The 26,151-nt window shown below is 53.4% G+C and overlaps 8 protein-coding genes across 8 annotated transcripts; 3 read left to right on the forward strand and 5 right to left on the reverse strand.

Moving 5' to 3' along the window:
* Positions 1 to 6,444: 6,444 nt before the first annotated feature.
* On the reverse strand, positions 6,445 to 8,025 carry M406DRAFT_248661 (MFS general substrate transporter; the record flags this gene model as incomplete). The annotated part of the gene is made up of 1 exon (XM_040916551.1): positions 6,445 to 8,025. The coding sequence occupies one exon, from the start codon at positions 8,023 to 8,025 to the stop codon at positions 6,445 to 6,447; it is 1,581 nt and encodes a 526-aa protein (XP_040781782.1).
* Positions 8,026 to 9,690: 1,665 nt separating this feature from the next.
* On the reverse strand, positions 9,691 to 10,263 carry M406DRAFT_249066 (uncharacterized protein; the record flags this gene model as incomplete). The annotated part of the gene is made up of 2 exons (XM_040916582.1): positions 9,691 to 10,061; positions 10,140 to 10,263. 2 exons carry the CDS (start codon positions 10,261 to 10,263, stop codon positions 9,691 to 9,693), a joined length of 495 nt encoding a protein of 164 aa, XP_040781783.1.
* A 375-nt stretch (positions 10,264 to 10,638) lies between these two features.
* Positions 10,639 to 12,479, reverse strand: M406DRAFT_354578 (epoxide hydrolase 1). The gene is made up of 3 exons (XM_040922956.1): positions 11,744 to 12,479; positions 11,133 to 11,587; positions 10,639 to 11,028 (listed from the first exon to the last, which is right to left on the reverse strand). Exons 1-3 carry the CDS (start codon positions 12,414 to 12,416, stop codon positions 10,939 to 10,941), a joined length of 1,218 nt encoding a protein of 405 aa, XP_040781784.1. The 5' UTR covers positions 12,417 to 12,479; the 3' UTR covers positions 10,639 to 10,938.
* Positions 12,480 to 14,052: 1,573 nt separating this feature from the next.
* Positions 14,053 to 14,995, forward strand: M406DRAFT_67192 (uncharacterized protein; the record flags this gene model as incomplete). The annotated part of the gene is made up of 3 exons (XM_040925047.1): positions 14,053 to 14,220; positions 14,331 to 14,683; positions 14,761 to 14,995. The coding sequence occupies 3 exons, from the start codon at positions 14,053 to 14,055 to the stop codon at positions 14,993 to 14,995; spliced, it is 756 nt and encodes a 251-aa protein (XP_040781785.1).
* A 1,289-nt stretch (positions 14,996 to 16,284) lies between these two features.
* M406DRAFT_354579 (uncharacterized protein) lies at positions 16,285 to 18,146 on the forward strand. Its single transcript, XM_040922957.1, has 3 exons — positions 16,285 to 16,759; positions 16,856 to 17,076; positions 17,202 to 18,146. Exons 1-3 carry the CDS (start codon positions 16,610 to 16,612, stop codon positions 17,716 to 17,718), a joined length of 888 nt encoding a protein of 295 aa, XP_040781786.1. The 5' UTR covers positions 16,285 to 16,609; the 3' UTR covers positions 17,719 to 18,146.
* Positions 18,147 to 18,810: 664 nt separating this feature from the next.
* Positions 18,811 to 19,644, reverse strand: M406DRAFT_285612 (uncharacterized protein; the record flags this gene model as incomplete). The annotated part of the gene is made up of 2 exons (XM_040918627.1): positions 19,478 to 19,644; positions 18,811 to 19,366 (listed from the first exon to the last, which is right to left on the reverse strand). Exons 1-2 carry the CDS (start codon positions 19,591 to 19,593, stop codon positions 18,811 to 18,813), a joined length of 672 nt encoding a protein of 223 aa, XP_040781787.1. The 5' UTR covers positions 19,594 to 19,644.
* Positions 19,645 to 22,249: 2,605 nt separating this feature from the next.
* Positions 22,250 to 23,124, forward strand: M406DRAFT_349413 (family 45 glycoside hydrolase; the record flags this gene model as incomplete). The annotated part of the gene is made up of 2 exons (XM_040922467.1): positions 22,250 to 22,386; positions 22,666 to 23,124. Exons 1-2 carry the CDS (start codon positions 22,312 to 22,314, stop codon positions 23,122 to 23,124), a joined length of 534 nt encoding a protein of 177 aa, XP_040782397.1. The 5' UTR covers positions 22,250 to 22,311.
* Positions 23,125 to 23,412: 288 nt separating this feature from the next.
* On the reverse strand, positions 23,413 to 25,169 carry M406DRAFT_272129 (NAD(P)-binding protein). The gene is made up of 4 exons (XM_040918139.1): positions 25,042 to 25,169; positions 24,802 to 24,964; positions 23,841 to 24,699; positions 23,413 to 23,697 (listed from the first exon to the last, which is right to left on the reverse strand). The coding sequence occupies exons 1-4, from the start codon at positions 25,063 to 25,065 to the stop codon at positions 23,493 to 23,495; spliced, it is 1,251 nt and encodes a 416-aa protein (XP_040781788.1). The 5' UTR covers positions 25,066 to 25,169; the 3' UTR covers positions 23,413 to 23,492.
* Positions 25,170 to 26,151: the final 982 nt, after the last annotated feature.

Here is a 26,151-nt window from a genome sequence, read left to right on the forward strand (position 1 = left end):
ACAGCCACGTGTAATAACGACTGCCCTTATCCCGTTCGCCGAGTCCAGAATCCTAGTACATAGTTCAGAGGAAATGCCGGCGCGGTGTAATGGCGAAACCGGTAAATGAGCCGTGTGGCGTGCGCACCAACGGCGCTTACGAAGAGGAGTCTCTTGTCTGCATTTGATGCAAGCTCGTGGCGCTGACCAAGGCACTAATTGCGCATGATCGGTCTCGTATGGCTAAAGTCGTCGCCGTGGCCTGATGCAGCATCTCATGCTCAGTCACCTCAACGCTCGTGATCATCCCGCCTGGGGGCCGGCGCTTGGAACAGCTCTGGACAATGTCATGATTGCCTCGCCAGGCCGCAGTCGTATTATTGGTGTGTCCGCTCGAGCGCGACTACTGCAGCACAATCGGAGGTTTATTTGAGACCGTGTGCCAACTTCGTCATCGCGTGGGCGTCGGAAAAGGTTGGTAGACATATCAATCCAAAAGGCCTCCCTCCTCCTCCTTGTACACCGAGGGTCAGATCTTCCTGGTGCGACTGAGTCGTCAAGCCACATCCCACGCCGGTATTTCGCAAGCGCGTAGCCAAGTACGTACTATGAGTGTTCGTGGCAATCAGACGAGTGAAACTCGGGGTGGGACCCGTCGACACGAAGCCGAAGCCTGTCGTTCGGTTCCGAATGTCACAGAGCGCGGCTCGTCCCTTATTTGGCTCATGCAGTACTCAAGTGCCGTGTGAAAAACTGCATGGTTTGCTAGCCCTGAGGAATTTGTGTACCACAGTACTTCCGCGTTCTAGTCTACGGCTCCGAGAAAAGGCTTTTGGGTTGGGTGTCCAGGGAGCTGGCATGTGAATTAGTCCAGCAGCAGAGCTGTCGTCCTGAGTCTCTAGCGGGGTGGGTTGTGGGACAAAACGGCAGGGGGTCGCACAGGATATCGTGCCATCAATTGCGGGCCGAAGGTTCCTCGGCACTCGTCAGGCCCAGTCCACCAAAGGCTGGCCCGTTTTATTGTTGGTGGTCCCAACGGGCGCCGAGTACATCCGTATTGATGGCTGCCTGTTGCGAAGGTGGACAAGAGTGCGTACCCCTTCCAATGAGAAGCCGCCCTGGAGGTGGATCCTTGAGGCCATTCTCCAGAGCCTCTCCAGGCCTCCCGGCAGTGCCATAGCACGCTGCGGTTACCGAGACCGAGCTGCTCCATCAAGAGTCCGAACTTAAACAGTGAGGAGCATCCAAGGGCAGCATCGAGTGACGAGACCCACCATGATTGGCCGAGGCTCAACATCAGCGTGTCTTGTCTTGATTATTGTGTCAACGGCCGGATAAGCTTTTGGAAAAAGGGAGGGGGGGAGCGGCTGAGGTGGTATTGCCAGGGCACACAGCACGCATGTTAGCCGTCACGGCTAGATTTTGTTGACGACTTCTGCACGCGCACTGATCCTTCAGGCTTCTTGATCCGTCAGCCCTCCCAGCGTGCCAGGTACCTTGAGCGAATCGGCTTGGGGCGGGTGACCCCCGCCGGCCCCTTCGCCAGCTCTTCTAGAAAATGACAGGGCATAGTGGTCCCAGACACCTGCAAGATTGAGGGGCTCCTTGCGTATTTGCCGACCTCGCCTCGGCAGAGACCAGGGCCATGGTTTCCTTTTCAAGTGGTTTGCGCCGAGAGAGGATCGCACGTCAGCGCTTTCCGGTCAGTGATCATTTCAAAAATCGACATAGCGTGCAAAAGAACCATTTCCAGGTACCAACGCCATGAATGTCACCCAAAACCAAGCCGCAGTACCAGACATCTCAGATGACCGACCCCCCCCCCCCTTCTCTCCGTTGGAATGTTGAAACCCCGCCCAACACCACGGCGTCCCGGGCCCCGGACCATCATCGTAAATCGGGTTTCGGCCGGACTTGGTCAAGTCCGAGTCTGTAAAGATCGACCGGTCTCCAGGCCTAGATCCGGCTTGCACGGCGCGTAATTGCGAGCTTCATCTCGGCCGAAAGAATGGTCTCATTCGAATGGTTTTCCACCCTTGGATATCAGGACCAAAGATACCCGGCGCCTGCCCCCCTCCATTAGCCTGACACAAAACGCTGGTACCGTAGTAGATCTTCAAGAGAGAGAGACAAGAGAAAGAAAAAGAAAGCAAAAAAAGAATTAATAAAAAAGGGGGTCTTTGTGGCGCCGGTCACCGTGTGATCGCGTGCCTTGGTCAAATGGCCCCCTTGGCGGCGTGTTGCATGACATTGGTGGGACCAATCTTGGGCCCGCGTATGGAGAATTCTACCATCGTACGCACGTAAGGCTCCTTAGTGATTGATTCTCTGGTCCTCAAGCCGGATCTGGCCGTTCTAGTCCAGGGTACATCCAATGAAGTCTCTGAAAATTGCTCTCTTGACGGCAGCGGTGCCAGAAAAGAAGCAGGACTTGCAGAGATCAATACCTCGCTGCTGACCTCATAATCGGCAGAGTGCGGCGTTATAAGTGTGTCCAGATCAGGCCTAGCTCCGGTAAAGCGATCCGTCCCAACCAGCAGTGGCAGGGATACTTTTTGCTTGGTTTACTAGGTATGTGAAATGTGTTGCGCAATTAGCCACGGTTCCTCAGGACCGATTTTATGTTCCAGAATCGTGAACCCAGAACAATTGCACATAGTATGCGTAAAAGGCGAGCGAAGGGAAGTGTTTGGGGAAGTTTGAGTTGCGGAGAACCTCGGTGGCTCCCCCCTCCCCCTCCCCAAACGGTCCTCGCTGACACACCTAGGAGGAGGGTGCCCAATGGTGCCTCAACAAGAAGCGAGCCATCTCAGACGCGCTACTGGCTGCTCAAAACCATGGTCTCTGCTGCAGGACCCATAACGATGTGTGTCAACAAGAACCGGAAACGGATCCGAGGGGTGACGTCTTTGTAAGCGAAGCGTAATGTAAGCAGAGCACCGACATGCGAGATGAGGCACTCAAGCACTCCAATAGTACTGACTTCATGCTGATGCGCACGAAAAATTGCCCATGGCGGAGATTTGCTGACTGGCTTGAAGAGCGGTACGGAGAGGTTGTTTGAAGCCCCGAGAAGGCGCCGTGTTTCCAGCCCTACCATCATCCCCTGTAGCCGGGGCGGAATGGCATCACGAGCACACCCCCCTTTCGAGTCACGGCAGTGCGGCCTGCAGTAGCGGGGGCAGCTTATAATGCGGCCCCAATATGAGATGCAGTCCTTCTGACGTGCGACTATTGTCCTCAGCCAGATTCAGATTGCGCCCTACCCATGCCGACCCGCCCAATCGACGTGCGAAGAACCTGCGTGCATTGGGCTCACACTCTGAGGGCGGAGAGACCTGTCGGAAGCAAAGACGTGAGGGCGGCGCCGCATCGACAGAAGTCCATCTTTTGCCCGGCGTCAAGCGCCAAGTTCCGCAATCCTCCCGCCGCAGACATTCGTGGTGAGCCTTGACCAGCCACGTGCCGCTCTGTAGTTCGATTCATATCTGCACAACGATTAGCCTCTACGGCAATGTTAATGAGCTGCCTTCCCAAAACGTTGGCATGGGTGCCAGACCGGTCGAGACCCATAGTGAATGTGTCATCCGACACCAGACGTGTTGGGTGCTATGCACCGAGGGGGGGAGGGGGTGTCAGTCTCGCTTATCTAGGGCCACTCGAGACGCATTCAGCCCCCGTGTGTAGGGCTGGGTATTGGCCGAAATCTCCAGATGTTGCACGAGCCGTCTGGGGATAAATGCTGTCATCAGTGCGCGGTCACCTCGGATCCTTCCAGAACCATGCCGTTGGCCGGCATGAGGTGCTCACCTGAGCGAGAGCACTCATCAGATGTCATTTGTTGCTGTGATCTGCGAACCTTTGATCCTCACACTTTCTCGGTACAAGGTAAGTCTCAGCCCCACAGGAGAGCATGAAGCTAGCGAAGTAGAGCTGCCCTGTATGTAACGTCGAGTTGCACTCGGATCGAATTGACCAACAGATGACAGTTCTTGCAAAGAAGGCAATATCGGGCTGACTTTGCCGGTCATACTGCAGGGGAATAATCGGGATGCATGGCGGATCCACGGCGACGGCTTCTCAGTATTTGCAAAACTTTGTCTCTGATGGGGCTTACTTCTGTCTTGTTTTTTGTTGGGGCCTTTTTCAAAAATTTAGAAGAAAAAAATGATTGAAGGAAAAGGGTTTGTCCGGCAGGGGCAGCCTTGTGTGTGCCACACACCAGCATGCCGGTACTTGTATAGCCTGCTTCTGTGCGGATGCCATCAGTATGAGGATGGTAGCAGACGACGAGCTACGTCAGACCGGTCAGGCGTTCTTGGTAGGCCGAGAGAGAGGGAAACACTACCCGATGGCATCGTCCCGTACCAATAGCACGACGGTTGTCGAAACCGGCCCTGCCTCCTGTTTGCTTCTCAGGGCAAGATCACCCTGCGATGGGTACAGGGTTGCTTCAATGGCCCTTGCTCACTCCGACTCTCTCTCTGGGAAACCATCTCAGGGCCCCTGCCGCCCCTCTCTTTCTGCAGGCCGTTCTGATCTGCGCGATGATCGGCCCTTTCCGTTCGCGAGTGGTGCTAGACCTGTGGTTACGACTGGTCCAGCAGTGCGATGGCCATGGTGCTGTGGCTCTTGATGGGCATGATGAGACCCTCCTTCCAATGCAAGGTGACCATTACGGCAGTTAGGCAGCCTTCAAGCCCCAAGAAGCTGCCGTCAAGGTGATCAGCGGGTTTCCGGCCGGGGTGATCATTGAGGAACAATTTGCGCAGGCACCTAGTCACTACCAATGATGAAATCACAGACCACAATCTGGTGAAAAGCCACCGGCTCATTATGGCGTTGACGCTCGCCAGGATCGTTATAGTGCAGCGATCCTTTGCGCGGAACGGAGCCGGAGGCCCGAATCGTTTGACGCATATATTCTGGAAGCCATCCTTCATATGTCGTTGCCAAAGTTGGCTTGCTGGCCGAAAGCACATACGAAATATCGTTGCTTGTTGCGGCAGAGGAGCAGTCACATGTCGACTTGTGCAACATCCTCGAGCAGAACAGCTCTCAGAGATTTGTTGCGTTGTGGGCCCGAAATCCTAATCGAACGCACTCCTGTGAATCTCTAGATAGTACATACTTCGAGTCGAGTACTAGCTGCCTGAGGAGTCATGTTCCGCAAACACAATAACTCTGCATCTGGGTGGAGCAAGAGGGCACCAATAGTCCAAGATAAGATGCATGGCTCTTCTTCAGGGAACTCGGTCAGTGCGACTATCGACCTGGGAGCAAAACAACGTGCCAGACATGCCAGATGCGTTCCTACAACAGGGTAGTCCGTAGGATGGTGGATTGTTCTGCAGGGGCAAAGGGAGACAAGCCATACCCGCATCGTTCTGCTGTTTGAAGCTGTTGCCCAGCTGCGAGCGGCCAGAGTTTGGTCTCCTTGGGCAGGCTCAAGCTCACGCCGCTTGGCCTTTTGCTGTCGCCTGCCTTTCTGACTTCATGACTATCGTCAGCATCGGTGACTTTCGGATAGGGAGCTCTAATCTGGCCCTGGTCGAGGTTGTCTCTTACAATGATCCGACGACTCGCCATGCGGCTGTCGCTGCTGTCGCTGCTACTGCCTTGTCTTGGTGCTGGTGATCGGATTCCATTCCGACGAGTGTTGGTTGATATAGGCTCGGGTCCAAACCGGCAAGATTGCCACGAAGGGAGGAAGCGTGACCACGCTTCCGCGCGATGGCACTCCCGAAATGTCCTCATGACGCAGTCTCAGATTCTGATGAGACCAAAATGGAAGGTGGAATCCTCTTCTAGTTGGCAACTGCGTCTCTCGACGTACGCACCTTCCGCACCGCACCGTCTCATTCTAGGCAGCCATTATAGGTCGCCGTAACGGTGTAAAGCAGCAAAGCGTCTAGGTGGTGGGCCTGCAGTCGTCTCAGGATATTCAAGAGCCTCATCCTACCGTAGAGTATGTTCAGGCGTTTGTCGTGCTCATCGTCATCGCCTGAGGAGGCCAAGGCCAAATTCTTGGAGAGAGCAGGCCCGGGGTTAGGGTTATTACTCTGAGATCGAACCTGTAATACTTCCTGAGCATACACAGAAGGCGCCTGAGAAGGGGGGGAAGGAAAGAAGGGGGAAAAGGTTTGATTGATCGAGGTGAATACTTGGCCTTCGTGATGAAGTACATACCTCGTGGTACTTTTTCGCACTCAACAGAGACATCTTGACAACAACACCTGAGCAGGCTCAGTAAAGACCAAACCCAAACCACCCCTCTTTCTTACACTTCAACCTCGGTCGACGATATGTTTCAAAATCATCCGATACCAAATATGTGCAATCGTGCATTGGGTCGTATCGAGCTGCTGCTGCTGCTGCTGCTGCTTCTGCGAGGTATTGAACTTATTGAACCTGGCCAGAGCAATTGTACATCCTAGGTCACGAAACTCCCTCCTACACCTGCTCTTAATCTTCGCTCCTCGCCAGGTTGGAATGCAGCTTGTGCTGTTTCATCAAGGACACGCATATCAACCCTGCGATCCCGAGCCCCAGCGTAGTCAACCACACACCCCGAAAGGCCTCCATGAAAGAAGCAATGACCCCTTCCCCCCAGCCCGCCGGCAGACGCCTCAGCTCATCCAGGTCATCCCTGATCCTCTTGATCTCCTCCGCCGCGCCGGGAAGCGACCCGAACCTGTCCCAGAGCCGCGCTTTCAAAATATTCTGGTACACCACCGAGGCGACGGTGACGCCCAGTGTGGCCCCGACAGACCGGAAGGCATACGTGGCCGACGTGATAACGGCCTGCTGGGCATGATCGACAGCCGCTATGCAGGCCAGCAGCGTCACCGTGAGCATGCCGCCGTAGCCTCCGCCGGTGAGGACGAAGGCTGGGAAGGGGACCCAGCTGGGGCTGTTCTCGTCGAGGGTTGTGATGAGAGCCGCGCCGGCGACGAAGGAGAGAACGACGCAGATCCCCAGGCCGAGATAACGGCCCGTCTTCTTCATGATAACCCCGCAGCCGAGGGAGCTGACGGAAACCCCGAGACTACCAAAGAGGATTCTGAACCCCGACTGTGTGGGCGAGTAGCCAAGCACCTGCAGGTAGATGGGCACGTAAAAGATGAGGATGGTGTTAGCCATTGTACACACCAGGTTCGTCATGCACGCAGTGAAGACGGTGCGGTGGATGAGGAGCCTGACGGGGATGATGGGCTGCGCACTCCGGCTCTCCCAGGCGATGAAGGCGATGAGGAGGGCCAGGGCGAGGGGGAGGGTGGTCAGGACGAGCGGGTCTGTCCACGGCACGAGATTCCCTCCTGCGTTCAGACCCAGCAGCAAGACGACGAGGAAAGACATGATCAGGAGGGCCCCGACGAAGTCAATCCTGGACAGCGCCGACTTGTTTGACATCTTGGGCGGCACCCTGACCAGGAAGAAGACCAGCAGGCCCGAGACCACCACCACAGGGACCTGGACGAGGAAAGCCAGCCTCCATCCCCACGAGGACGTATCATTGACAAAGCCTCCAAACACACCACCCAGCATGGCTCCTGAGCCAAAGCAAATGTTTCCAATCCCCTGGATTACGCCTCTCTTCCTGAGCGGGACCAGATCAGAGGCCAGGAATGTAGAAATTGCCATCAGGCCGCCGCCGCCAATGCCAGCCACCACACGGCCGACGATTATGACCGTGTCACTCTGGGCAAGACCACAGATGAGGTTGCCCGCCGCAAAGAAGACGTTACTGAACACCAGGCCCGGGCCCCTCCCAAAGATATCCGTCAGACGGCCCGAGATGGGTTGACAGGCGGCGTTGGCAATGAGGTATGCGGCCGCCAGCCATGACAAGAGACTCAGGGACTTAAACTCGCTCGATATTGGCGCCGAGAGCGTCGCGATGATGGTGGTGTCTATGGCACCCAAGAAGACGCCGACATATGCGCTGCTGAGGATGACCCAGAGTCTCGCGCCCGAGACGTCCGTGGCGAGGACAGTCTGCTCCTCCTGCGTCCCATCTTCTGGACCTGCCTCATGCCGCTCCATTTGGCCATTCAGAAGCGGTGTCCGCTCATCGCTGCGCGCCTCCTCAACAGCGGGCGCTTGCCTCGGGTCGACAATGATCTCGTCACCGCGGGGTTCCATTTTCCTTACTAATTCCAAGCTCTGCCACCTTGTGTACCTCGGAAACCTAAACACACATCGCAGAAAGGGAATAAGAATAGCGGGGAAGTAGAAAATAAACAAGTTTAGAACTTCAAGTTCAGCCACAATAATGGATTCAGAAGGGTGAAATATGCAGCAAGTCTTGCTTCAATTCCGATTATGCAGGATTGACGTTGGACTAGATATGGAGAAGCTTAATTTTGGGCGATAGCCGGCAGATCGGCAAGATTACTTCTCGCTCAGCTGCTGTGCAAGCTACTGGACGCCTTCTCGGCTCAGGAGGGAAGACCCCTGCGCGGCCGGCTCTACAGAGCCAAAGCGTAAAGTAATTACTTAGTAGGTACTGTAAAATCGTCATTCAACTATCACAGCGTCGAAAGCGCCAGAGCAAATGTACAATTCATGCATGGTGCTACAGAAATTTTAGAGATACTGATGCAGTGCGACTTCCCTCATGCCTGATGCCGACGTTCTCAAGTCTTGTTGAACTTGAGGGCGAGACATGATTCTAGTGCGCACGAGACACGAAGCCCTGCGGTTCCGAACTATTGACAACGTCCTCTTGATTGATTCAGGAAATCTACCAGCAAGTTGGTTACTTTACAGCTTTGGTAAACGACTCGATATAATCTTAAGACGTAGGTTCTCAGAGTCAATTGTCCTGGTTCTGCTAACATGTGAACATGCGATGCCAGCACCATGAGGACTCCTAGCAAATTATAGGCCGCAATGAACTGACCACCTATCTAATTGAGATTGATACTCTTAAACACCGACTTCTCATGGCTACTCTTTTAATCAGCCAGATGTACAATGTAAAGCAACATAAGTAAGTAATCAATTCGATTGAGAGGGCTCTACGGCAGTCCATCTCTCCTTCCAGTCAACACTGCTTCCTATTCTGATGGTAGTTATCTTCTCAGAAATAAATCAGTGACTCACTTGCACTTTATCAATCCAAAGTCTGTCCCAAGGATCGAGATCCTAATAAAACGGGCCGCATTTTCACCATCCAAGGAGACTTGTCCTCGAATTTTTTTGAAATTCGTGCATATCCGTTACGATGCTGTATATTGAAGAAGTAGGATAAAGCTGTTTGTTTGCCCGAATGCGAAATGACATCTGTATTTTTTTTTTTTAAAAAAAAAGAAAAAAAAAGGAAATTGTAGAGTCCTTGCACTTTGATGTCACTATAACCAGGATTCATACTGGTTCATGTTTTGTGTCTTGATCTGTCTGAAGCAATTCGTCTCGTGCTACCAACGCCTAGGTAGTCCTCCGCCAATACACACGCAATCCAAGCCGGTGAGGTCACCGGAGAAGAGATATGCCCTAACCACCAAAGTGAGAGGGAAAGTAAATGCATGTACACCAAAGCCAGCGGATTATCAGGCGGCTCGCTTTGGCGACCAGCATGCCATTCTCTTTGTCGCCGTTAGGGGGAACAGGGCAAAGCCAAATTATATGGACTCAGACCGAAGCAACAGAAAACGACTGTAAAAATGACCGCGAGCAAGACAAACCAAGAACTACACACTTCTCCCTTCACTCTTCAAACTTCCCACCCTTGACACCATACCTCCAGCCCATATATCCAACGGTCCCCGGCACGCTCCCCAACCCCCCAGCGCCCACCACTCCACGCCAGCCCGCACCTCTCAACATCCCACCGACCGCCGCCGCCCCGACCCCAGCCACCGCGCCGCCGTACGTCCAGTCATCACACTCCACCTGGCCCTTGTTATGCAGCAGCCGCCAGCTCCTGTCCTTCCACTCGATGTCCTCGCGGCCCCACATCCGGCCCACAAGGGCGACGGCGAGCAGAGCCGTGCCGATGGTGGTGCCCCTGCCGGCTGCCTGGAGGAAGAGGCCCCTGTTAGGTGTGGACAGTGATGATGGTGCTGCTGCTGCTGCTGCTGCTGCTGATGATGATGATCCAGCTACGGTGCCGGATGATGGGGGAGACGTGCGCCTGGAGGCGATGCCCCGTATACCAAAGCTGGCGGCGCCGATGATGGCGCCTGTTGTTGCGCCGCGGGTGAGGACGTGTGTGGTGAGGATGATGTAAGCAAGGGGTTGGTCCTCTGCGTATTCTGCGTGGGGGAAGAAGCGAGACATGTTTGAGGGGTTGAGATGATATTCGGAGGCACCTGTCCCGATGCTTCAAGGTCGTTGTTTGGAAGGAATAATGAAGTAACAAGTGGCTCTAGGGCTGCTGATGCCGTTGTTGTTGCCGCTCGCAACTTGAGAAGAAGAGTCGTATAATATGATGAGATGTTATAGGCAGGGGATTCGATAGGCTCAAGGCTTGACTGAAGAAGTAACTAATGACTATAGTACTTGGTGAACAAGAGCATATAATGTCGCTGTGATTTCATCCCATGAGGCGGGGGTTAAGAGCTTCTCATTCAATCCATGGTTGTTTGGCTTGATTATGCGCAAGTCAGCACATCTGCTTATACTTGGATCCAGGGCAGCGGGAACGGAGAGATTCGTTGGCCGTGGTGTTCTAATTTAATTAAGAACTTAAGTAGCTAGTGCGTATTCATGTAGTGCGGCCCAAAATGGCCGGCGCATTCGATTCTGACGAAAGCGAGTGCGAGTCTAGTAAGCAAAAGCACTTGCCTTGGAGTGAACTAATCAATTATTGCATGCGTTCAGAGTATTTATGGCACATGCACCAATACTTGACGGCATGAATAGTCTGTTGATATTTGACTACCTGGACTTGGATAACAATATGATTTGGAAGGGGGGAGGGGCCCAACGAGAAATGCATCGCAATTCAACCTTTCAGGGCAATGGACCGACGACATTGAGAACAAACTCCTCTACGTCTTCGAGAAACAACTCCGGTTGCTCCAGAGCAGCAAAATGTCCGCCCTAATCATACAATAACCTTATGTGAGCACAACTGCAATCGAGAGGGAGGGGAAGAGAGAAACGACTCGCGATTTCTAACAAAAGAAAGAGATCTTTCTCCATACCTTGTCGTGGTCCCTTCGGAACTTCATATTCGGAAAGTGTTTCTGCCAACCCTTGGGCAGAACTGCGAGGTCGCAGAAGGCAGAATACCCCAAGGGCTTGTCCGTCTTCGGCCAGCCTGACTTTTGGTATCGAGCGGAAAAGAGATCCCTATAGGGCCAGATACACCGGGGCAGCGAGGAGGTGAACCAGTAATAGGAGGTCAACTCGAGAATCTGTTCCAGTTCGATGTCCGTATCCGACCACTCAAGGTACTTTTCACCGATCCACGCCAGCAGTGCAAGAGGGTTCGAGGACAGAACCAGGCCTATCGTCGCGGGGCGCGTGGAGTGCTCTATGGCATAGCCCAAGCCCATCTCCCACCAGGTCTTGGCCTTCTTCAGGTGCAGCAAGTCTTCCTCGTCGAGGCCCTCCGTGTTGCTCTGATCCACTTCGGGGCCGGCACGTAGCAGGTTGACTTTTCATTTCAATCATCTTAGTAATTGCGTTCGTCGGTAGGCCACACCTGATTTATTGTTCTTGAAACAGAGAAGAAGACAAGAACAAAGAAAACGACAAAAAACGGAGGGCGAGGGGCAATCATTATCTCAGGATGGGGTTTGAAGAATCTTACCGTGATATGCCTTGCACTCATCATACGTGGAGCTGAGCTGACGAGCCAAAAAGGAGCCCAAATCGCCCCCCTGCGCGATATAGCCGGCACCAAAGCCCAGCTCGACCATGAGCTTGTTCAGGACGCGAGCCGCATCAGCACATGCGAAGTCGCGATCCAGCGGCGGGCCGGACGAGAGCCCGTACCCAGGCAGTGACGGCACCACGGCGTGGAACGGCAGCGTCTCGGCCGTGTACTTGGTCCTGAGGAGATCCAGCATGGGCAGGAACTCAAGGTGGCAGCCGGGCCAGCCGTGCATGAAGAGGACGGGGACCGCATCCTTCTTCTTGGAGAAGAGCGCCGCGAAGTGGATGCTGAGCGGCTGCTGCGGCTCGCCGTCCTCGATCTGGATCTTGAAGTTGGGAAACGAGTTGATGCGCGACTCGTGCTTGCGCCAGTCGAAATCGGTCAGCCAGGTGGTCTTGGCGCTGGACAGCCAGTCCCGTGTGACGCCAAAGTATTTGCCCCCTTCACGGGTGCTGACGCTGTTCTCCCAGGTCTCGGGGCCGATCCGGGACAGTCGAAGGAGGTCTTTGAAGTCTGCGACTTCAGAGTCTGGGACGTGAAGCTGAAAGGGCTCTGCTTTCCCAGACGCAGCCGCTGGGACTGTGTCGAAGCCGTTGAAGGAAGACATGTCTTTGCAGTAGGAAGGTAGGAGGGGTCCGTCGTGTGTACGGTTTCTGTGTGATGAGTCAAGGGTTCTCTGGGAATTTCTCGAACTGAAATGTTTGAACCCCTCATTTGGTATTCACTTCGGCACTTAAGTATGCAACATGACGCCCCCTCCGCATGAGTACAAGCCACGTTTTCCCGGACATATCGTAATATCACATGCCGTAGATATGACACATGCGGATCTTTACTGCCCCCAAAGTACGTGATTTTCGGATATATCGGGGTGACGGTCCCTCGTTTTGCCCGGCCGGATGGAATTACTGCGCCGTAGACACTGTCAAGGTGAAAGAATCGTGAAGTTTATACTATCGCTGTACAATGGTATAAGCTAAATAGTGGACACAGATTCGACTAAAAGTAAGCTGCTATAGTCCAATATAGAATACCTATTTTTCTCTCTTTTTTTATTTATTTTAATCGTCATTTTTTCCAAAATCTTTTGTCTTCCTTTTCGGGGCTTTCTTCTTTCTTTCTTCTCAAAAATCCCCGAAACCTGGGCGAAATCTGGGTCCTTGAGTCGTTGATACGATGGGGAAAGCTACACACCTAGAAACAGGCGGATAAGATGTCTGCCTAAATGCCGGTGCGACGAAAAAACAACCAAGTCCAAGCTCAAAGATGCAGGCTTGCAAATGGCTCTACATGAATCAAGAGACCTTCAAAGAATAGGACTAGCGAAATGAATGGAAACTCTGCAGCCTGATCATCTGGGTGGGACGGCATGCTTACCTGAAAATTTGGTTTGGAGGTCGTCTTTGGGCTTGAAACAGGTGGCCGCTTATAACCTCTGCATGTGTCAAGCCCCTCTGAGTGACCTAATCTGGTGCGAACCACACCCACTTTTTAGCTACCGCTCGGGCGGAACACACCCCGTCTTATTGCCCTAAGATGACCGTGGGGGTTGTCTTTCCTTTAATCGGGACAAGCTTGAGCCAGAGTCATCTTTCGAAAGCTTTTTACCATTCATTTCCAGTCATAAGTAAGTCTGCCTTCCAAGGGGTAGAAAGACCACGGTGTTAAAAGTAAGGTGTTGTCCTCATTGAATCAGTTCCCTAATCAAATCTGACAGAATCCGCTGAGGCGGTCCCGGGATGAAAAGTTACCTACCTTTCCACAACCTGGCGTTCCTTTAGTGACGATTTTCTTGAAACAACCCCCAAAGCAATTCTTGATGCAATGATGCTGCCTTCAAATAGTTGCTTTGATCGTACCTCGCCAGAGATCATGTCGGCCCAGGACGTGGCCAAGCAGGTTGCTTTGAAGAGTTAGCGGGTGGTCGCTGGGTCGCTCGCCTCCAGCTGCTTGGTGTCTTGGCTAAAACGTCTACAATCGCAGCGGAGAAGGGGGGGGGGGGCACTTCGAAAATTCATTCCCGAAAGGGGTTCTGGCGTGAGGACATTCAGGAACATGTAGGACGTCAGGGAGAGAGAAAAAAAACCATATATGTTGAGACCATGAAGCTGGCGAGGTGTTTCCTTCAATGGATGAGTCGAAACCCCAGAATTTACTCGCATTTTCCTTTTTTCCTCTACTTTCATTTCTTTATTGTTCTTCTGTGAAGAACTACTCATTTACCTACACTCACTCAATCAGTCATGACATCCCTCCGGAATTATCTCAGCATCGCTGCCGCGGTGGCCATCACGGGAAACAATGTCGCCTCTGCTCTTGCCGCTTCCTTCCCTAGGTCGTCGAGCCTGATCCTTGAGGATAGGGCTGACTCGACGCAATGGAAGACAGTCCTCGAGATTGGGAGCAGCAAGGTATGTATGCATGCATATAATGACATGATATATAAAAGAGCCCACCTTTGATAAACATCCATACCAAATTGCCCCTCTATGGTCTTCTTCTGACTTCTCCATCATGACAGTGGCACATTGGCGACGCCGTCTCACAGGACTTTGAAAAGAAGTTCATGAAGAATGTGTGCAGCAGCACCGGTTGTGACGCCGGCACCCCGCAGACGTTCCAGTACTTGACAAAGTCCGGTGGCTATACGGCGCTGGGCAAAGGCACCATCACCATGGAGGGCAACAGCAACAACGACACAGCCGTGATCGACAACCTCCTGGATGCCGTCTCGGCAGCTCTGGTCGCGTCGAGCCAGTGCTCCACGACGTCGGCGGAGATGTGTATGAATAACCCCAGCCCGTCCGACACAGCGTCTCAGTGGACAAAGCGCGAGTCGGGTGGCATCGCGCTTGATTGTGGCAAGACTACTTTGTAGGTGATGCTATCCTTTCAGCACTGCCCCATCTCCCTAGCAAGAACGCTCTCTCGGGACTAAACTTTGTTTCTAGCAACGACTGCTACCTCGTGAACTATATCCAGGCGACCATGTACGACGACCAGAGCAACCAGAAGGCCCAGGTCACGTTCAATGGAGCGTCTGAGGACCCGCAGGGCCTGGACTGTGACTCGATCCTGGGCGTCATCTCGGATGCTCTGGGTGCCATTGCGCCGTTGGAGCTCACGGGAGTCGAAGAAATCTCGGGCCTGACAAGCGGTATCTCGGCCCTCTGCACTGTCTTGTAAAGGTATAGAAGAACATGGTCAACGATCGCCGAGGGACGCGTTGGCTGGTGGCGGCCGGCGATGATGCTAAAAATAGGTTGCCGCTACGGCGGGCATCGAACGCCCTGCAAGAAATGTGGGAAGGGCCGCCTCCCGCATTGCGTGTCATTCAAGACTTGAGGTGTGGCTGAGTCGGGTAAAACTGGTACCGTACACGGAATGGATGGCGCAAATGTGAGCAATATTACTGTAGTACAGGGACAAGGAATAAGGAGTTCAGGATCTGTGACTGGGGGACAAGGGAGGAAGGATTGGAGGACGTGTAAGCATAAGCTGGTTTCTTGTGCAGTTTTCATTCGTCCTCTCATAATAAGTTTGCAGAAGAGAGAAGAAATCTACTTCCAGACCCTGAAGCTCTCCAACGGTGTTGATTCCCATCGTTGTGTTGAGATGTGTAAGCGAGAGAGAGCTATGGCAACCGACAGCAATGAGTCGTTGCATTGCAGGGAGGCCAACGGAAAATGTGGGCACAGAATAACTCTGGAGGCAGATAGAAGATCAGCCTTGTGTTGTCGTCATTGCGTAACGGTCGCCAGTTGAGCATGGAAGATCAAGGTCTTGTTTGTAACCCTGGGGTGTGTGTATGTGGTCTGCACGGACAACGGACAAAAGGTCCTAAACGAAGCCAGGACAACGAGGGTAACATGAAGTTGCATTGGGATCGAATGGAGGTGCTTGCTGGCGCCATTCATAGAAACCTATGTCGACGGTGAGAAAGAGATAAAGCTGGGTGAGTTGGTGTAGGGATGAAGTCAGGCTGCATATGCGAGGTCGTATTTCTGGCAGTGGCGGCTGCCAGGGGGGCACGTTGACATCAGCAGCTGCCATGCTGCAGCGGAAACCTTGTACAAGGTCATGCCCGCTGGAGTGTCAGGTTGATTGGCCCAGAAGTCTCCTGGCTCCGCCCAAACTGGCTACTGCAGCCACTAAGAGCGCGTCCTGAGTGCTGTGTCGAGGAATACCGTGGCTGGGCGTGCTAGGCTGCGCGTTCTTTCCCCTTCGAATGGTTCCCTCCTCCTTAGAGGAGGGGAAAAAAAAAGGGTATGTGGTAGGGGGAGGAGTGTGGCTTGGTCGTGCTGTGTAAAAGAAGAGAGGCCTGCCTGGCTATGCTATAATCCCATCATCCATGTCAGACTGGGAAGTCTGCCGTCCCTACTTTACTTGATGACAACTACTGGCCCTCATCTCGAGTTCAGCTGCTCCGCTTTGTTTCTTTTTCCCTCTTGCCTTCCTCCTCCTTCTTCACACACACGCACCTCGCAACCAGCAAAGCACCCAACACCTCACCGCTCGTTGGCCATTGCCTATCTTTTGCGACCAGATTGACAAGTCTGATAAAGTCCTTGGCCTACACGAGTTCTACGTAACGGATTGCTTTTTGGGGTTTCCTTCCTTTTTTCCTTCTTCTTTTCTTTCTGTCGCTACGCTAGCCCCCGTCTAGATTTCTAGACCGCTGCAGCTGAACTTTGTTTCACGACTTGACTATTGACAACCACCTCATCCGACCCAAATTCTAAACACTCGAGAGGGGGACGCCAACAAAAAGAGAGAGAAAGAGTGTGAGAAGAAGACAAGATGGTCGAGTTCAACAAGGACAAGATCCCTACCTACAAGCTGATCGTGCACATCGCACAGATCGTGCTGTCAGTGACAATTTGGTGTCTGGAGATTGTTGTGTTCAAGGGGGGTGATGTCAACGGGCAGATGGGATGGACCTTTGGAGTGGTCAGTTCTTTTTTTCTTGATTCAAGCACTACTCTGACCATGATCTGCCTGCCCTCTTTTGTGACAGTCCTCACTGACACTGAATGCCTCCTACAGTGCTTCCTCTCTGTCCCAGCATGGATCTACCTAATAATGGCACCGCGCTATCCACGCGCATCCAACATCGCCCAGCCCAACGCCCTGCTGACCGTCGACGCCCTAATGACCATAATATGGCTGTCCGCTTTTGCGACACAGGCTGCCTATAACACTGCCGATGACTGTGGCTCCGCTTGCGGCGTGAGCAAGGCGATCGTGGGATTGGGAGTCTTTGAGACGTAAGTGCCTTTTTTTTGGGGGGTGACCCTCTTGAGACCAGAGCCCCCCTCTCTCACCTTCCTCTCCCCCACCTGCACAATACCAAGTCCAAAGCTAATGAAACTCTCTTTTTGTCCTCCGACAGATTGTTCTGGGGGCTCTCCACCTTCATTTCCTTTGCAACCCTGCAGTACTATAACACCAATGGCGTGCTGCCAGGCTACGACAGCCTCCACCGCGGCCGTACGCACACCATGAACGACATCGACCCGGACAAGGCCGCCTTCAGCACCGCCCCGGTCGACGAGGAGGCATATGCACCCCTCGGCGGTGGCCTGCACGACCACGACGACTCCATGGAGCCAGAATTCAACGCTGGCCCGTACGGCGGCGGTTCCTCCATGCACAATGATCCGGATTCGTTTGGCACCTCCCACCACCAGGACACCTCGTACGGTGGTGCGGGCATGGGCGCGAGATATGACGAGCCTGTTGGCGCCTACGAGAGTCACGGTGCCAACACTGCATACGAGAGCCACGGGAGCGTGGGACCTGGCGGCGCTGCGCTGTACTCGCCTCCGCAGGTGCATGACGAGGATTACGATTCGCCAGCTCAATTCCCGGCTGGCAACTACGACAACATCGGTTTCAGACAGGTGTAAAAGAGCGAGAGAGAGTCTGTGTGAGAGAGAGAGGGATGTAATGAATTACGGGACGAATGTTTCGCATCTAGACGACGAGGGGAGGCCAACTTGGGTTTTGCGAGTTGCATCGCATCGCATCGCATACCAGACGTTATCATCAGCATCATCATCACACGAGAAAGGGGAGACGACGGGATAAGATATGAAATGTTCCAGGGGGGTGTGTGCGGGTGAGGACACTATTCATGAACGGCGCTGGGAAAATACGGGATTGCGTCTTTTGTTTAGAGCACTAGGAAGGTAAAACCTCCCTGGAACACGGCTTGGGTGTTCGGGGCGTTTTGATTACCTTGTGTGTGTGTACCTTGCCTTGTCAGTTTGGGTTATGTCATGTCGATACACCTTTGGAGATACCAATCAATCAATCATGCAAGAATTCGCAGCACACCGTATCAGGCCTCAAGGTTTTTCAAACCTTGACGTGAAGTCCATATGGATAAAACGATCATGTATGATGTGGAACAACGAGCCATTTAACTCAGATGGCATTATTATCTCCCGATTTTCTCTAAATCTTCTCTTTCGACATGTTGTAATGCTTTTCTCTTCAAACGCCTAACGCCACGAGCAATGCATGTAATTGCCGTCCTTTAGACAGACAGAGTATCCTCCCATGTTTCCCTCCCGCCAGTATGGGCCGTCCTAAAGGTGTGCTGTGCTGTCATTGCGACAAACCACTTGAAGTTATCCTCATGCATACATAGCCTGACGTGATTGCCTTTTGCGAGGTCTCTAGCCTAGTCCACCATTCCGTACGCAGCGACGTTGCCCCCCTTTCCCCCCACCATATAGACAGATGCTGCAGGAGGCGCTCGCAGAACATCCAACTTTGGACCCTCCTCTCATTATGGCGTGTGAGTCCGTTCGCGATAGGTTGCGTCGAGAGAAAGAAAATTTGCGCAGTGAGACAAGCACGGGTCGAGCCATGTGACGAGACCTCGGCACCCGCTGACCTCCTTCTTAGAGGGCACTCCCACTTGAGCGATGCCAGGAGTTATTCACGGCCCCCTCTCGGCACCTGTGCGAATTCGATTTTATCCCCTGCTCTCACTACTGTCCCTTGTACGTCTTGATCTTTCTCTTGATCTCAGCAGCGGTCTGCTGCATGGGATTCAACTTGGCATCCCGGGCCATCGCAGCCGTGTCGTCGCCGTGCTTGGCGAGCAGCCTCTCGATCCACTCCCTCTCGCGCGCAGACTGGTGGCGGATGTGTTTCTCGGTCGGCATGTTGGCCTGCTGCTCGAGGAGATCGACGACCTTGGTCTCTCCGCTGCTGCGGGCGGTGGTGTTCTCCTTCTGTTGTTTCGAGGCAGCCACATCTGCTTGTTCTTCGTCCTCCGAGTCCGACTCCAGGTCGTTGAGGGGATCGTTCAGCGGGTTGTCCTTGCGCAGCACCCGCACGATGTTACCGTCTGCATCTCGCTCGACCTTGACGGACTGGATCGCCGTGCGCATCCCGTCCGCGGGCGTCACGGCGAGGGGGTCTTGTGCCCGGGCGGTGGACGTGGTGGAGGACGGATGCTGTTCGATGCCTCCGGTGGCTTTCCCTAGCCTTGCGGTGAGGCCGAGGCGGCGATAGTTTTGGGAGAGAGTTTCATTCTTGTTCCTGTGCGAGTAAAAAGGGGGGGGGGGAGGGAACAGAGTTAGACGCCAGAAAATTGGTACAGTAGATAAGACAGAGGAGGGGGTGTGGGGGGGGGGGCCAGGGAGGACGAACCAATTCTTAGCGATCAGGCTGTTGCCCCTTGGGTTGAGGGGCTTCTTGGGTTGATTGGACTGTCTTATGGTCGGCCTTGAAGACCGACGCTTGCGTTTTTGAAGGTCCCGACCCATTTTCGCTGTGATTTTACAGGAAACAGTCGTAGAGATGAGTTTTGAGAATGTCAGGTTGCGACTGAGAGAAGTCAAGTCAAGTCCAGTCAAAGACGGCTTAGGAAATTTGAAAGATAAGACATTCTTATCGCTGGTATGTACTTAGTCAGCAGCCTCGACTCCTTTCCTTTCACATGTGCTCACTTTCATGTACCCGAAGAAGGGCACCGTTTTCCAGAGTTCAACCCAAATAACCTGGTTGCAACAGTTTTTTCGGTCAGTTTATTCTGCGAGATTATCAATATGCTTGGTGCTTGATGGTGAAACATGTCAATTGGACCAAGAGCGATTCGTCCATCCGTTTCTCAAACGCCCATTTCTCTCCTCTTCATGGACACCCCACGGGAGCACAACCATGCGTCAAAAGGCATACAGCTCCCAGCTAACCCACGCAGACGGACAATTCTCGATAAGAGAATTATGGCCAAAGGCATGCGGGAACTGACCCACACGCCATGTAAGGTTCAGGACCGACGTCAGATGTTAGCAACGTTTGAACTATTCGCATGCCTGGCTTGCCCAACACCCTTGGAAGCTACGAGCCAGGAGAACGGGGCACAACCTTCTCTACATCTCCAACCCGATCATTACATCCTCCAACTCTTGATCCTATGATATAAGCGGCGCTGTGCTGACTCGGAACGGTGGCCATCGTCGGTAACCACACGCCCTGCTCTCCCTTAGGGAACCGGTTTCCTGACGTCGGCGAGCCGCTCATGCCGAGCTTCGTCAAGGGCATGCGCGAAAAGAATCCTTATTCGCAGCGTTGTCGACCAGGCCACAAAGCTGGTCCTGTGCTATCATTCCCGGCCCGTCTCGGGATCTACACCATGAGAGAGTCAAGGGCGTGGTAGTCTTCTTTGGGTAGCGACAAAGCTCAGGACTGACAAGGCTTTCAGGCCCTGATTAGCGCATAGCTGGGCTACTAAGAGGAGGTGACGCTCATCAGTCACCTTGCAAACTTTGTCTCACAGCGTATCGCGCAAAAAGCACAGGTCCCATTATAATCGACCGGGTTTTGTGGTTCCTTCGGGGCAGCGCAGTGGTTGGGAGTGGACAGGATGCACATCTGTGTGTATCTCTCCCGCGGGAGCGTGCCGGCGACGATGCGTAGCAATTTAGCCGAACCGACTTCTGTGCGTGACGACAACGCGCTACCATACTGGACTCTGCACGGCGCAGCACGCTGCCAGCAGGACGCGTTCTGCTTTGGGAATCAGTCACACGATCCATCGGCGCTGCCCTCATGAGATGAGCTCTTGCGTGCGGGTTCCGAAGCTTGGGAGATAAGGGCCGTGGACCGAGAATGTGCACCCTGTCGCAAACACAGGTGCGTAACGTACGGCCATGGGGTCCCTCACCCAGAAAGTGGCGAAATCTGCTTGAAGAAGAGAGAACACGGAAGCTGGGTAAGGGAGGCATGTGAGGCCATGGGCGGATACGACAGAGTCATGCTGGCTCACATCTTGGCATCTCCCATGCCATCAGATGTCGTCTGGCTCGTTTCTTTCTGTTTCTTTTCATGATCACCGCTAAAATGCCTTCGCTGTTGACGCGCCCAGACGTCATTTTTCCGCTCACAATTCGCCGATCATGGGTCAGGGTCAGGACAAATTGCCTTCTTCTCTCTTCACATATTGTGGCTTGAAATGAAGAATATTCCGAGCAGCTGGTAACGAGCCACAGCGCCAGGAAGGATTCAACTGCTATTTCCCGGGTTTTGGGTCGATCGGGTCGCTTAGTCTTGTCAAGATTAACAGGGGGGGGGGGGGGAAGCAAGTACCGACATAGCTAATATGCTAACTATGTACCATAGTAGTAATTCTATCTCAGGGGGCCAACAAGGGTCATACGATGTTTCGTTTCATCTACTCGAGAACAACCATTTACTTTTGATTTTGACTTTTCCTTCTCTCGCGCATTGTCTTCATACTCCCTTTCCCCGCCACTCTAAAAGTGATGCCTGAACGCGCAAGCATCTTGCATTGGGAGGCTTACCGGGCTAGTCGGCCACGATTGATCATTCCCTCCAGCCCGATTCATCTCTCGGATGCTCATCCTCCACTCCTCTAGCCGCCTCAAGTGTCCACCATGTGCTCAACCTGACACCCCCCCTACACCTCTGTCCTTTGTGATGGCGGGAATAACGGCAAGGCCCTCTGGCGGGGATGACCATGTCAAGGCATAGAACCTCGCCAGTGAGCCAGGAAAGGATCCTCCTTTTTCTCCTTTTCGCCTTTCTTTTCTTTTCCCCTGGTCGTGGAGATTCTCTCTCAGTGGCTGATGGCTTCTTTTGCTTCCATGGGTTGTCCCCCCTGTCTCCATCGTCAAAAACCTTGGACAAATTGGAATTTGTTCATCCCCCTTACATCCGTGCTGTGGCACAGTTATGGTGGGATGGGAGGGGGCAAGGTGTGGGCAATCGACCGACAAATCCGTAGGCGGTCAGATGAGAGCAGGACGTTGTCGTTGAGTGGGTGGAATGGGAGGCGACTGCTGCAGGGAGTATAAGGAGTCTTGTGGAGCTTCTTGATATATAAAAGAGGGCCTCTCTCCTAAGATGCAGTGAAGATCTTGTTCTCTAGGTTCCAGCTGCAAGCAGTCATCCTCCTTCAAGACTATACACTCCGTCCTCTGCGTCCCTTGTGTATTGCCTACTACCAACTCCCTCGACCAAATATGAAGACTTCGGCCATCATCACTCTGGGCGGCGCTGCGGCTGCGGCTGCCCTCAGCGGCTCAGCTACTACCACTGTGAGCTCCAGCTTTTTCCAATACACGCTCTCCACCCCCCCCCCCCCCAAACGGGACCATTAGAGCATCTCCCAGATGAAGACCTCTCGCAAGCATTCCTCGACACACTGCCTACCCTAGACTATGCTCCCTCAAGAGATCTGACATGTTTTCCTACCTTTTGCTCCTCTGCTTCTTCCGACACCGCCCCACCCTACACACCCACCTCTACCTACTTCTCACCTAATCCAAGCAAGAAAACATCCTGCTAACCAAATGCTCCTCCCCTCTTCTCTCCAGCGCTACTACGACGGCCAAGAAGGAGCCTGCGGCTGCGGCACCACCAGCGGCCTCTTCAGCTGGCAGGCCGGCATTTCCAGCGGCGTATACACGGCGGCGGGCTCGCAGGCCCTCTTCGACACATCGGACGCGACATGGTGCGGTGCCGGCTGCGGCGTCTGCTACGAGCTGACGTCGACGGGCGAGGCGCCCAGCGGGCAGGGCACGGGCGGCGCCACGGGCGAGAGCATCGTGGTCATGGTGACGAACCTGTGCCCCAACTCGGGCAATGCCGAGTGGTGCCCTGTCGTGGGCGGGACCAACGAGTTTGGGTACGAGTACCACTTTGATATCATGGCCAGCTCGTCGGCGCTGGGCGAGATTCTGGGGGATAACCCTATTGTTACTTTTGAGTCGGTGACGTGCCCTAGTGCGGCGACGGCGGACTGGGAGCAGTGTGTCTGCTATGCTGATGCTTGAGCCAAGGCGCTCGGAGCACTGAACAGGGGGGGCCGGCTTGTTGCGTTCTTTGTATATATTTTATTGAAGAGGACTTGTATATAAAAGCAAGACAAGACTCACATAGTCAATTATATACATGTATCATACGGCTGTCGATAATATGGTGTCGAGGTGTTTGGGCTGGAGCACAAATTCAGCTACACGTGATAATATATCAGTGCTTGGTTTAACATAAACTTACAATTAAGGCAGAGGAGAGGATACTGGAAAGAGACATGCTCCATTGCAAGCACTGAAGGAATGTTTGACGCGATGAATTATTTTTTCTCTTTTGGAGACAATTTTGAACTTGATTCACCCTCCTCTTCCCCTTCTCTTAGGCCTAATTAGACCAACTTCCACTGGCCATCCTTAGACTCGATCTTCACCTCGCGATTCTCATCGATACTTCTCCTGCCTGCCTCCAAGATGGCCGTCGTGGCGATGGTATTCCTCAGTGTAGGAAGACCCTTGCCATCCAGGTCCTTGGTCGTTAACGACTTGGAGTTCACCGCACGGCAGCCATCCACGAACTTCTCCAGCGAAATATAACTAGAAAAAGAGAGTCAGCATAGATACATGGTTAAAGAACGACGGCGACAATGACGAGGAGAACGGGAAAGAGCAGTAAATTTGGGCCCTGCCTCCCCCTCCACAAAAAAGGAGGAAAAAAAAACGGAAAAACAAATACATACCCGTATCCCGTCTGGCCGTTAAAGTTCCCATCCTCGTCTGGCGCATAGCGCATGTAGAAGGGGTTGTACCACATGAGCTGGCCGGCAGCGTCGTCGGCGACGTCGTAGCCGCGCTTGGCCTGGTCGATGCGAATTTCGCCATTGGCGGCGAGGTAGTGAAAGTACTGGTTGGAGTGGACGCCAGCCTTTTGCGGGGCGGTCCAGGAGGCGGTGTAGACACCGGTGGCATGCTTGCCCGGCTCGTCAGGCTTCTCCCAGTGCACGAGGAGGGAGATGGTGTCCTCAGTTTTCTCGTTGCAGCCGAGGCTCGTGGCGACACCCTTGGAGGCGGAGGCGGAGACCTTGACAGGGACGTAGCCGAGCTGGGTGACCATGGACTCGCACACGTCGATGTGGTGGGAGTTGAGGTAGTAGCTGATATCAGAGTCGACGCCAGCCCAGGACTTGAAGGTCTCGAGCTGGGACTTGGGCTGACTCATGTAGCTGTAGAAGTAATTGAAATCGCCGAGCTTCTGGGCGCGGAAGCGGGCGTCCGAGTAGGCCGGGTCATAGCGCTTGTGGTGCTCGATGTAGACGTAGACGCCGTGCTTCTCAGCGGCCTCGATGAGGCGGACGTGGTCGGCGAGGAGCTTCACGGCAGGCTTGGTGATGAGCACGTGGATGCCGCGCTCGATGGCGTACAGGGCAATGGGATAGTGCGTGGGGTCCGGCGTGAAGATGGTGATGGCGTCGCCCTTCTGGAGGGCGTCGATGGCCTTCTTGTAGGACTCAGGGTCGACAGTCTCGTTGTCTGGGTACGAGTCGAACGAGGTGTCCAGGTTGTTGTAGACCTGGGTGATATTCTTGTGAAGATGCTCACCTGGGGAAGGATATTGCGCGTGTCAGCACGTCGTCCTCTTTCTCTCTCTCTCTCTCTCTTTCTCATGCTGCCTCGGGGTGGGTTCCGTGCAGGAGGACTCACGAATAGCTGGGTACTTCTTTCCGTTGACACCGACCATGCCCAGATTTCCGACCTTGCCTCGCCTGCGCAAGTCGAAAAGGGACAGTCCGACGACTCCGACCTTCTTATCTGACCCGGAGGCACCACCGCCAACAAAGCCTGTGGTGTACTCACCAGTACCGACCTGTGTTGAATCCAGAATGAGTTAGAGAAAGTGTGTTCTATTCTATGCGGATACTCATACATTTTGGGAACACTCACCATCAACACATTGAGAGGCTCCATGGTCTTCTTTTCTTTACGGCAATATGTACCGTCGTGCTATTGTGATTGAATTAATTGAGGTGTGGGAGGGGAGATAGAAGAGAAACAAATTGGAGGTAAGTGAGTTTGGTGGCATGCGACGACGACAACGACAGGTGTTGCAGAAGCTCAGCAGCTCACAGCTCACTCTAAGTAGGTTCACATCGGAGAAATTGATGGAGGGGGGCAATAGAGGGGCATTTGGATTGGAGCTATTCGCCAGGGCCAAATAGCTGCTGAGTGGAGCAGGGGGGTTCCCAAGCTGGTTCGTTCATTTCTTCTTCTACGTCCGTGAACCAAGTATTATGTACAGTATGTACTATTTAGACTCGACTTTTCTCGTCATCATAACAAAGCATCTCAACACGAGAAATGGACGGTGATCACGATGATAATGTTAAAGCTCAACAGTAACTCGCATCAGATCACCATCTGGTTACTATTCATACACATCAGCCAAGCAGCCTCGTGATTCCCTCACAGGGAAAAGAGAGAGTGTGTGAGCATAGGACATTGTCCAGCATTGTCGCTCCTGGAAGAAATGCTGCCGAAGACCGGACCCTGGTTCTGGTTCCCCTGGTCTGATCAGATCCACAAAAAGGTATGGTGACATGACACCAGCATGTGCTCACTCTTGTCTTCTTCTTTCCCAAGGTGTCATAATATTACCTTGCCAAAGTCACAGACACAGTGACTGTCTGGAGACTCTGCCCATCTCAGAGGTCACAGTATTCCTGCTCTTTTAGACAATATCGAGAAGAAGCAGAAGAAGGAGAAAAAGAACGAGGGAAGTAATACCAAACAAGGCTAATGTAAGCAAAGGTCGATGTCACGATGTTGAGGGCAAGTGCAAGAAAAGGGTGGGCGTTCCCCGCCCTAAATTGATGCCCCGCCCCCACGTCTCATTGCCCCGCGAGAGAAGAACAGAAGGAGACATGGACATGGGTTGTACCTGCCAGGCTAATGTTCAAACTGGGGTATCATTCTTTCCTACCCTGGCCCGCTCTCCGTTCCCCCCTCTTCTTTTCAACTTGAACGTATTTCCACTGCATCCACCAGCAGACAAAC

This window comes from Cryphonectria parasitica (genome assembly GCF_011745365.1).
Source record: "Cryphonectria parasitica EP155 unplaced genomic scaffold M406scaffold_1, whole genome shotgun sequence".
Classification (NCBI taxonomy): domain Eukaryota; kingdom Fungi; phylum Ascomycota; class Sordariomycetes; order Diaporthales; family Cryphonectriaceae; genus Cryphonectria; species Cryphonectria parasitica.

Bases quoted from the DNA above. Each gene is read 5' to 3' on its own strand.
- M406DRAFT_354579 (XM_040922957.1), top strand. From the start codon at position 16,610: ATGGTCGAGTTCAACAAGGACAAGATCCCTACCTACAAGCTGATCGTG. The intron at 16,760-16,855 runs GTCAGTTCTTTT...TGCCTCCTACAG, and splicing joins TGGGATGGACCTTTGGAGTG to TGCTTCCTCTCTGTCCCAGC. The intron at 17,077-17,201 runs GTAAGTGCCTTT...GTCCTCCGACAG, and splicing joins GGATTGGGAGTCTTTGAGAC to ATTGTTCTGGGGGCTCTCCA.
- M406DRAFT_354578 (XM_040922956.1), bottom strand. From the start codon at position 12,416: ATGTCTTCCTTCAACGGCTTCGACACAGTCCCAGCGGCTGCGTCTGGG. The intron at 11,588-11,743 runs GTAAGATTCTTC...TGAAATGAAAAG, and splicing joins TGAGTGCAAGGCATATCACG to TCAACCTGCTACGTGCCGGC. The intron at 11,029-11,132 runs GTATGGAGAAAG...TTGTATGATTAG, and splicing joins TCCGAAGGGACCACGACAAG to GGCGGACATTTTGCTGCTCT.
- M406DRAFT_272129 (XM_040918139.1), bottom strand. From the start codon at position 25,065: ATGGAGCCTCTCAATGTGTTGATG. The intron at 24,965-25,041 runs GTGAGTGTTCCC...GATTCAACACAG, and splicing joins AGCCTCTCAATGTGTTGATG to GTCGGTACTGGTGAGTACAC. The intron at 24,700-24,801 runs GTGAGTCCTCCT...ATCCTTCCCCAG, and splicing joins AAAGAAGTACCCAGCTATTC to GTGAGCATCTTCACAAGAAT.